We start from the raw sequence: 11,560 nt of genomic DNA on the forward strand, positions 1-11,560 counted from the left end.
CCGAGTTTATTCAACCGCCCCTCATAGCTAATGCCCTCCATACCAGGCAACATTCTGGTAAATCTCTTCTGCACCCTCTCTAAAGCTTCCACATCCTTCTGGTAGTGTGGCGGCCAGAATTGAACATTATACTCCAAGTTTGGCCTAGCTAAGGTTCTATACAGTTGCAACATGACTTGCCAATTCTTATACTCAATGCCCCGGCCAATGAAGGCAAGCATGCAGTATGCCTTCTTGACCCCCTTCTCCACCTGTGTTGCCCCTTACAGTGACCTGTGGACTTGTACACCTAGATCTCTCTGACTGTCAATACTCTTGAGGTTTCTACCATTCACTGTATATTCCCTACCTGCATTAGACCTTCCAAAATGTCATTAGACCTTTCAAAATGTTAGCAAGAAAGGTAAAAAGGTACCACATCTAGCACTGGTTTATAAATGCACTGCACAGGCTGTGTGTAGTCTCTTCCGATGCTTACTCACCAAACTTATGGTCCTTCAGGAAAAAGAAAACACTGAAAGGCTTGTATTTCTGTCATATGTTTCACTGTCTCCAGCTGTCCCAAAGTGGTTTATAATGACTGGAGCACTGACGTGTAGCCACTCTTGTGGGAAATGCAGGAGTTATTTTACGCCAGATGCCACAAGCAGCAAAGTGATAATGGCCAGAGAATCTGATTTAGTGATATTGATTGACGGATAAATATTGACCACGATGCTGGGGAGACCGTCCCCTTTTCTTTGAAAGAGTGCCATGGGATATTTTACATCCTGTGAGAGGGGAGGTGGGAATTAGGTTTAGCACCTTACCTGAAGGATGGCACATCTGGCAATGCAGCTTCTGCACAGTGTCAGCCTAGATTTTTGTGTTAGAACTACAGAATAAAATCCCTACAGTGCAGAAGGAGGCTATTCAGCCCATTGAGTCTGCACTGACCCTCTCAAAGAGAACTCTACCTTGCCCATTCCCTCGCCCTATCCCTGTAACACCACCTAACCTGCATATCCCTGGACACTAAGGGCAATTTATCGTGGCCCACCACCTAGCCTGCATATCTTTGGACTGCGGGAGGAAACTGGAGCACCCGGAGGAAACCTACGCAGACACGGGGAGAATGTGCAAACTCCACACAGATAAGTTCAAGTTTCAAGTGTGGGACTTGAACGTTCTGACTCAGGAGATGGGAGTGTGACTAAGTGAGACGCGGCTGAGACCAGAAAGATTCAGTTTCATTGTGAAGCCGGTAATAATCGATGAAACTGGCAGCCCAGTTTGCCAGGGTGCTGCCATTGGCAATTCCTAGGTACTGTGCCCCAATCCTAACTTCACCTCTTACCCTGCAACCAGCATAAATATATCTGATTTTCACAGAGCGAATTCTTCTACCTCTTGGAGTTAGACAATTGTTTTCATGCCGATTGCATCCACATCATGGGCAGATTTGTGCTGTATAGTTGCACCTGATGTTGAGACAGCCCAAACTGATTTTAATTGAGATTGCAATGCAAAAAGGACCCTCATTGGTTGGTTGGGCTACATTTGAACTCCGCCCTAGTTTACATCAGGGAAAGTGCCGCCAGATTTCGCAGGCACTTTGTGGTGGCGAGGTTTCTGCCGGATTTGGATCCCAGAGCTACATGCTCTGTCTTCCAAGTGCAACGGAAACAGCAGCTTTCACACAGTGACAGCATCTGGTGTGTATTGAGCATGAGCAGGACGCACCAACATTTCCATTCTTGTGTTGGGCTGGTTCAGTCTAAAGAGGACGCAAGAAAACAACACAAAGCTGTGCAGCAAATCCCACTCTCCACTCCCCTTAAAGTGGGAGAGATCACTCCTTTTCTCTCAGAGACTCGGGAGTTCGGGAGGGTGAACTGAAGTCTTTGAGTGTGTGGACCACTCCCTACCCAGGATAGGAGGGGAGAACGTGACTGGTAAATCATTCTGTCTCGTGTTCAGTTCCAGCTCACTGCTGATTTGAGTCCTCAAGGGAACATGTTTGGAGCCACCATCAGAGAGTGGGTAGTGTAGCACGGCACAGCTGGAGGAAGAAGCCTCCCATTGAATAACCCCAGAGCTAGACTGAACCATCCAGTCTGGGGAAAGCTGGGCCCAGTTCATTCATCTCAGCTGGACAGTGCAGTGACTCTGAATGCCCTTGGTTAATGGGGAGGGGTATTAAGTCAGTCAGAGCTACCATTCCTGACTGACTGCTGCACCCACATCAACAGCTACAGCAACTTCAACACTCATCAGCTAAAGGTTCCATTCTGATGACCCTCAACATTGACTAGACTTTCTATCCAATCCCACATGTGGCGACTAGGGGCTTTTCACAGTAACTTCATTAAAGCCTATTCGTGACAATAAGCGATTTTCATTTTCATTTTTCATAAGTAGAATGGTAACTAAGGCGACAGCAGGATGTTGCCAACAAATTGGTGACGGGGCATTACTTTCTTGGAGGTAGTGGCTGAACACAGAATTTGCAAAGCCTCAAGAAAAGGATAATCCTAGGCAGGCAGGGGGTTTGGGTCTCCTGAACCTGATGTACTACTACTGGGCGGTGAATGTGGAGAAGGTCAGAGGGGTTAATTCCCAGTGGGTCAGAATGGAGGAGAGTTTGTGCAGGCGGTCGGGACTGAAAGCACTAGCAACAGCGCCGCTCCCGATAGCTCCGGGGAAATACTCTGGGAGTCTGGTTATAATAGCTTCATTGAAAAGCTGGAGGCAGTTTCGCCAACACTTCAGGTTGGGGGCAGGGTCAAGGGAAATGCCGATTCGGGGGAACCACAGATTTGAGCCAGGGAGGTGGGATGGAAGTTTTCAGAAATGGGAAGAGAAGGGGATTAAGACGCTAAAATATTTCTTTCTTAGGGGTCAGTTTGCAGGATTGAGGGAGCTGGAAGCGAAGTATGGGCTGGAGCAGGGAGAAGTGTTTAGATATATGCAGGATCGGGACTTTGCCAGGAAGGAGATACAGAGCTTCCCGGAGGGACCGGCCTCCACATTGCTGGCGGAGGTGCAGACGACAAGGGGACTGGAGAAGGGAGTAGTGTCAGCGGTGTATGGAAGAGGATAAGGCACCATAGAACATAGAACATAGAACATAGAACGATACAGCGCAGTACAGGCCCTTCGGCCCTCGATGTTGCACCGACATGGAAAAAAAAAAACTAAAGGCCATCTAACCTACACTATGCCCTTATCATCCATATGCTTATCCAATAAATTTTTAAATGCCCTCAATGTTGGCGAGTTCACTACTGTTGCAGGTAGGGCATTCCACGGCCTACCACTCTTTGCGTAAAAAACCCACCTCTGACCTCTGTCCTATATCTATTACCCCTCAATTTAAGGCTATGTCCCCTCGTGCTAGTCACCTCCATCCGCGGGAGAAGGCTCTCGCTGTCCACCCTATCTAACCCTCTGATCATTTTGTATGCCTCTATTAAGTCACCTCTTAACCTTCTTCTCTCTAACGAAAACAACCTCAAGTCCATCAGCCTTTCCTCATAAGATTTTCCCTCCATACCAGGCAACATCCTGGTAAATCTCCTCTGCACCCGTTCCAAAGCTTCCACGTCCTTCCTATAATGAGGCGACCAGAACTGTACACAATACTCCAAATGCGGCCGTACCAGAGTTTGGTACAGCTGCATCATGACCTCATGGCTCCGGAACTCAATCCCTCTACCAATAAAGGCCAACACACCATAGGCCTTCTTCACAACCCTATCAACCTGGGTGGCAACTTTCAGGGATCTATGTACATGGACACCGAGATCCCTCTGCTCATCCACACTACCAAGAATTTTACCATTAGCCAAATATTCCGCATTCCTGTTATTCTTTCCAAAGTGAATCACCTCACACTTCTCCACATTAAACTCCATTTGCCACCTCTCAGCCCAGCTCTGCAGCTTATCTATGTCCCTCTGTAACCTGCAACATCCTTCCGCACTGTCTACAACTCCACCGACTTTAGTGTCGTCTGCAAATTTACTCACCCATCCTTCTGCGCCCTCCTCTAGGTCATTTATAAAAATGACAAACAGCAACGGCCCCAGAACAGATCCTTGTGGTACGCCACTCGTAACTGAACTCCATTCTGAACATTTGCCATCAACTACCACTCTCTGTCTTCTTTCAGCTAGCCAATTTCTGATCCACATCTCTAAATCACCCTCAATCCCCAGCCTCCGTATTTTCTGCAATAGCCGACCGTGGGGAACCTTATCAAACGCTTTACTGAAATCCATATACACCACATCAACTGCTTTACCCTCGTCTACCTGTTCAGTCACCTTCTCAAAGAACTCGATAAGGTTTGTGAGGCATGACCTACCCTTCACAAAACCATGCTGACTATCCCTAATCATATTATTCCTATCTAGATGATTATAAATCGTATCTTTTATAATCCTCTCCAAGACTTTACCCACCACAGACGTTAGGCTCACCGGCCTATAGTTACCGGGGTTATCTCTACTCCCCTTCTTGAACAAAGGGACCACATTTGCTATCCTCCAGTCCTCTGGCACTATTCCTGTAGCCAATGATGTCCTAAAAATCAAAGCCAAAGGCTCAGCAATCTCTTCCCTGGCTTCCCAGAGAATCCTAGGATAAATCCCATCCGGCCCCGGGGACTTATCTATTTTCACCTTGTCCAGAATTGCCAACACTTCTTCCCTACGCACCTCAATGCCATCTATTCTAATAGCCTGGGTCTCAGCATTCTCCTCCTCAATATTATCTTTTTCTTGAGTGAATACTGACGAAAAGTATTCATTTAGTATCTCGCTTATCTCCTCAGCCTCCACACACAACTTCCCACCACTGTCCTTGACTGGCCCTACTCTTACCCTAGTCATTCTTTTATTCCTGACGTACCTATAGAAAGCTTTTGGGTTTTCCTTGATCCTACCTGCCAAAGACTTCTCATGTCCCCTCCTTGCTCGTCTCAGCTCTCTCTTTAGATCCTTCCTCGCTTCCTTGTAACTATCAAGCGCCCCAACTGAAACTTCACGCCTCATCTTCACATAGGCCTCCTTCTTCCTCTTAACAAGAGATTCCACTTCTTTGGTAAACCACGGTTCCCTCGCTCGACCCCTTCCTCCCTGCCTGACTGGTACGTACTTATCAAGAACATGCAATAGCTGTTCCTTGAACAAGCTCCACATATCCAGTGTGCCCAACCCTTGCAGCCTACTTCTCCAACCAACACATCCTAAGTCATGTCTAATGGCATCATAATTGCCCTTCCCCCAGCTATAACTCTTGCTCTGCGGGGTATACTTATCCCTTTCCACCACTGGAAGGGATCAAAGCAAAGTGGGAGGAAGAGTTGGGAGAGGTTATAGAGGAGGGGGTATGGCGTGATGTGCGCCGGAGAGTAAATGCCTCCACCTCCTCATGTGTGAGGTTGGGCACATGGGCACATACAGCTGAAGGTGGTAGACAGAGCATACCTCACGAGGGTGAGGATGAGCCGATTCTTTGAAGGAGTAGAAGATGTGGGGGGGGGGGGGGGGGGGGGGCGGACACGCTAATCACATTCATATGTTTTGGTCCTGTCCAAAACTGGAGGATTACTGGAAGGAGGTTTTTAGGGTAATTTCCAAGGTGTTGCATGTGAAACTGGACCCGGGTCCCCGGGACGCCATATTCGGGGTGTCGGACCAGCCAGGATTGGAAACAGGTGCGGGGGCAGATATCGTAGCCTTCGCCTCATTGATCGCCCGAAGGCGGATCCTGCTGGGATGGAGAGCAGCCTCTCCACCCTGTGCCCTGGCGTGGCGGGGGGACCTGTTGGAATTCTTAACTCTTGAGAAGGTTAAGTTTGAACTGAGGGGAAGGACGGAAGGGTTCTACAAGTCATGGGCATTATTCATTATGCACTTTCAAGAACTAGATAACATCGAACATTAATTGGGGGGGGGATGGGTGTATTAAGGGTGACTATGGGTACTTCCTAATTCCTTTTTGTCAGTTGTTTATGTAAATATGCGGGCTGAAGTTTGGGGGTTGGTGGGAGGATGGGATAGTTGTTATTGTTATGGGGATTGACATATTTGTTGCTGATTATTGTTTACTGTTGGTGGGTGTAAATTCGGGAGAAAATGTGAAAAAGGTGGAGAATAAAAATATTTTTTAAAAAAGAAAAGGATAATCCTAATTCAGGCTTAGAGACATGCCTTCGTGTGGTGCCAGGCACCAGCTCGAGTATGCAATCCACCAATTACAAGTTCACACTTGGAGACTCATTAATAATAGCAAATCTAACCTCATAACTTTCTACTTTCTGTGACCATGTTCCTAGGTGGGGAGCAGCTGCAATTTGAACAGCGGAGACCTGGCATTTCCTGGAGGCTGCGTACATCCCAGTGGGAACGCGGTGCCCTCAGACAGACTGCATCCTGGTGCGGAAATCCATCCAAACCCACCCACAACTGATTATTATCCTCAGTGACATCCAGCCACAAGGTCAGCTCAGGATCAGCCCCAGGACTGTGTGTGAAGATAGAAGATTTCCGATGTGATACAAGGCACTTTTGGCTTTACAACGCTACCTGCTCAATCTCCTCAAGTTATTATTATGGGGGCGGAAAAAAATTGTGGGTAACAAAATGAACCCCGGGTGGTAATTATGAAGGAAAATGGGTTACGTTATTCTGCGAGAAAGAAAGGTGCAGGGTGCAAAGCCAGTTGCCTCTCATTCCCATTGCCTAACCACCTCTGTTGCTGATGCAAATCAGTCGGAGGAATTTAAAGGTTGAAAATTGGCCGATTTCAGTTGGCCATGGTTCAACCATGTTCCCCATCGCTAACCAACTGGAAACTGGGTGCTATCCATTTTGGCGTTTCCTCCAACAGGGTCACTAATGACCCCGTTTACTGAGGTACAGGAAGGATCTAGGCTAGATGCCTGTGAAATGGTACCTCAGTCAACACCATTCACCTCAGTCACCTCTTCATTCACCTGAGGAAGGAGCAGTGTTCTGTAAGCTAGTGATATGAAACAAACCTGTTGGACTTTAACCTGGTGTTGTAAGACTTCTTACTGTGCTCACCCCAGTCCAACGCCGGCATCTCCACATCATGAACACCTAAAACAGTGGAGGATATCACCGAGTCAAATAAAGAAATCTCCTCTGATATCTTGAAGCAATTTGAAGTAAAGTATCAAAGCTATTTCGCATTTGACAACATGAAGATTTTAAAATGGTCACATCGCAGCGGGATTTAAACCCAAGTAAATGTTAGTCCTGTAATATTATTTTGCGTAAAATAGGCAATAGTCTGCTTTTCAATTACCAAGGGTAAGACTTCCTCACCACAGGAGTCAAGGGTTGAAACGCTTTGGAAGTATTATTGGGGGAATGCCCAGGACAATCCCAGTTTTTATCCCTGGCCCAGCATGTTTGATCTCAGCCTCAACATCTGCCAGTTCTGAATGGACTCTGCTGTGATGGCTCCTTTCAATCAACTAATACAAAAATTGATCCCCCCAGTGATTGATTGATAAAGTTAAACTGCATGATGCAAAGTCCCAGATAATGTTAGATTTTGGAATCAGATTCCTCAGACATTGACAATTAGTGATAATAGATTTAGTTCTGATTGATAACATTGCGTGTTATAGTGTGTCATGTCACAGAGCAGTATTCAATCTCTATGTAATTATTTTAAATTTCATTTAATCACTTGCTTATTTATACATGTTAAAATCTTACATATTGATTTATGATAGGGCATAGTACACTGTTAATGGTTTGAGTATTGTGTTGGCAACAGCTGCTCTAAAAAATTTATTTATGTAAATCCGTTAAAAGCCAGGAGCTCCACTGACACCTCATTCTGTGGCGTAGCAAGTAACTTTGCAGTGTAGTGTGTTGCTGAGGTGGTAGGTGAGCCAGGGTGGAGCTGATCTGACATTAAGTAACAGCTGCAAGGTTGTGCTTCAAGATCCATTGTAAAATTGTAAAACTGAATTAAAGAAAATGAATAGGCGGCACGGTGGGGCAGTGGTTAGCATTGCTGCCTCACAGTGCCGAGGACCTGGGTTCGATCCCAACTGCGGGTCGCTGTCTGTGTGGAGTTTGCACACTCTCCCCATGTCTGTGTGGATCTGACCCCCACAACAGGGTAAGTAGGTTGGTCACGCTAAATTTTCCCTTAATTGGGAAAAAAAGAGAATTGGGTCCTCTAAATTAAAAAAAAATAAAGGAAATTAATAAAGGAAAATAAAGGATCATGAAAATGTTCCCCCTTGAGCATCCCCAGCCCTTACCCCAGAGAAAACTCCACTTTGCAGTGTAGGCAAGGCAGCCTGTTACAAAGGAAATGAGATGATAACTCCCCTGTCTCTGCACCAGTGCTCAGATGAAAAAAGGTATTTTCTGTTACTGTTGTGTGAAAGGTGAAAAATCCTGTCGAGTTTGTATGAAATTGTGTCAGCTCATTGGTATCTGTAAGTTTGATTATTGCAGAGAGAGCACCAAATCAGTGGAAACAAAATTCTTCAAAAAGATTTAATGGCCTCTCCTGCAAAGCTATATTGAATTACCTCAACACCACATTGTTTTAATCCTTTAAGCAGAACACTAGAAATGTTCCTCTGAGTCACTAATCATTTATTCAGAGCCTGGCCATAATTCAGTAAAAGGGTCAGAATATTGATTCGCAGGTAGGGTTTCAATTTGGGGAAGTGGAATTTATTTGCTTTCAATCCTGTCTGCTGTCAGCCACTTCAGTGAAGTCATGAGAATTGATGGGGTTTTCCAATTAGAGGCTCTGACCTCCCATAACTTGACAGTAAGGTTGCTAACTCTGGTTGGACACTCTGGTTGGATGTTTCAGCACAGCCGCTTCCACTCTCCCCACCCCCAATATTTTTGTAGCAAATTAAAATGTTCAAGGAAATAGGAAAGAAACAATTTCTGTTTAAAGACACTGCTTTTTTTCTGAATGTTTACAATACTTTCCAAGAGATGACACTTGAATTACTGCGGGCCAGTGGGGGAGGGTTAAACTGACATTTTACGGATGCTTTGTTATTATTTGAATGTCCCACACAGAAATAAATTGATGGACGTGCTTTGATTTTTAAAAGCAGGCTTTATTAGCGTAGCATCGCATTTACAAGCTAGTGTCCTTTAGTAAACAGATGTGCAGCATGTTTTCACAAAGGGTAAATTTTACCCTCCTCAGATTCCCAAAAGATTTGTAACTGAGGTCCCAGGATCAATTCCCAAATGGTGACCTCTGCCAGTGGCATAAAGGTTTCCAACTGACCAGGCAGCACAAGTTCAATATGCACCATCTTCACTCTTGGCAGAACTTGCTGCATTAATGTTTTACCCCGCAAACAAGCTTAGGCATTGCTGAACTCTGGAGTTGAAAGATCTGTAGGACGGCCAAGAAGCAGGACTTTCTGTGCTCCTCTGTTCTGGTACGTATTTGGATCTTCGGTGAGCAGAAGATCAGATTCTCTGATGGATACGTCACAAGAAGTGCCATCAGATATGCACGGCCAACAGTCATATTTATATAGCATCTTTAATGTAGCAAAATGCCCCAAAGCACTTCCCAGGAGTGCTAACAATCAAAATTAGACACCAAACTACATTCAGGGATTTGTGGGCAGATGGCCCAAAGTTTGGTCGAATAGATAGGTTTTAAGGAACGCCCTAAAGGATGAGAGTGAGTGAGGTGGAGAGTTTTAGGGAGAGAATTCCAGAGTTTGGGGGTCCAGGCAACTTGAGACATTACCACCAAAGGTGAAGTGATTAAAATCCAGAATGCTCAAGAGATCGGAATTGTGTGTGATGAATTCCTACTTAGGTTGAGCATGGAAACAGCTGTCCGTAAGAGTCAGAAGGAGCCTCCTGAATGAAAGAAAGAGGAATTGAGAGGGAAGGAAAAGAGAAATGTATTTTAAGCTCAGTTCCTTCCGATGCAACGTGGACAATCAATATTGGACTTAAGTGCGCTGACAATCAAAGCTAAAGTCTGACTTTAACGCATAAATATAAAACCTATATATATATATATATATATATTGTAAATAGTGTAATGTGAAATTTCTAGATTTGCATTGAGCACACCTTGAAGCACTGCTTTATAAAACCTCTTTCTGGTCACAAATGTAGGTCAGTTTGGTTAGTACCGTGTAACTTTTTTTTACTGTACATTGCTAATGTTTTATAGTTATGACTAATTGATGTGTAATTTGAATGTAGAATTTTAATTGTTATTAACACTTTGGAGCGTCCACTGGTGCCATTATGTCGACACACTGTTAGAACTGCCCGACACTTGATTATATTTATTTATACTTTTATTTAATTTTGAAGTCAAGCTTTCTGAAGCTGTCGAATTTAATATGTTGCGCACATTTATTTTACTATTAGATGTAACACCTGGCAAGATTTATTGTAGCTTTTAAATAAGATAACCCAATTTATTGAATGATCACAATCTGTATGTCCCAGTCCATTGCCTGTTGAAATGTACTTTATTCTCAACAATAAAAATTTTGAGCAGACACCTTAAGAGTTTTACTCATACACATGAGTTTTTCAGTATTTTCTCCTGGATTAAATTTGACATAGTTGTGCACCACAATCCAAAGATGTGCAGGTTAGGTTGATTGGCCATGCTACATTGTCCTATAGTGTCCGGGGATGTGTAGGCTAGGTTACGGGTGGCGGGGATACGGAGGGGTGGACGGGGAAGTGGACATGGGTAGCTGCTCAAGGCTCAGTGCAGACCGGGTGCTCCGGATTCCTCCGACAAGTCCTGAAAGACATGTTCTTAGGTGAATTGGACATTCTGAATTCTCCTTCCGTGTACCCGAACAGGCGCCGGAGTTTGGCAACTCGGAAATTTTACAGTAACTTAATTGCAGTGTTAATGTAAGTTTACTTGTGACACTAATAAAGATTATTATTATTAAAAATGGCCTCCTAATCAGTGGGGGTAGGAGGTTTGGCGCCATGTGTGGGGCTACCAGGTTAACAGAAGTTAACAGGAGCGCAGTGTGGGGTGAGCAGGTGGTTAGTGTAACAGAAGGGGCGCAGGAGTGTTGTTTAAGGGGAAGGGGGCTGCTGACAAAGGTATGGCTCTTGTGGAATAGTAAAATGGGAGGCAGTGGTGATGAGTATTTGAGGACGGGCCGGGAAGGTTGCATGACATGGCCCGGGGTGCGGGCCCAAGAAGGGGTATGGTTGTCGGCAGGGGAGGGAGCGGGATGCCCTGACCAAGCTGGTCACATAGAGAAGGCTGAATGGGCCACTCAAATGGCCGAGCATCTGAGGAGCTTTAAGGTGAATGTGGCCTTTTTGCAAGAAACACACATGAAGATTGGGGACTAGACTAGGCTAAGGAAAGGGTGGGAAGTCTTTCATTCAGGGTTAGATATGAAGATGCAGGGGGTGGTGGTGCTGATAAAAAAAGTGGGTGACGTTTGAGGTGGGCAATATTATAGCAGATTCGGGAGGTAGGTTTGTGATGGTAAGTGGGAAGCTGGAGGGGACACCAGTCGTCTTGGTGAATG

The 11,560-nt window shown here is 45.2% G+C and overlaps 1 protein-coding gene across 5 annotated transcripts in view; it reads left to right on the plus strand.

Moving 5' to 3' along the window:
• The window catches only part of ahr1b (aryl hydrocarbon receptor 1b), a 217,215-nt gene extending 206,658 nt beyond the window's left edge, over positions 1–10,557 (plus strand). For all 5 annotated transcript variants that reach the window (XM_038788103.1, XM_038788110.1, XM_038788107.1 and 2 more), the window contains one exon: positions 6,323–10,557. In XM_038788103.1, the coding sequence (XP_038644031.1) occupies positions 6,323–6,472 (150 nt within the window). In that variant the 3' untranslated portion in view covers positions 6,473–10,557. The remainder of the gene's footprint in view (positions 1–6,322) is intronic.
• The last annotated feature ends 1,003 nt before the right edge of the window (positions 10,558–11,560 follow it).

Source organism: Scyliorhinus canicula, chromosome 2, assembly GCF_902713615.1.
Source record: "Scyliorhinus canicula chromosome 2, sScyCan1.1, whole genome shotgun sequence".
NCBI lineage: Eukaryota > Metazoa > Chordata > Chondrichthyes > Carcharhiniformes > Scyliorhinidae > Scyliorhinus > Scyliorhinus canicula.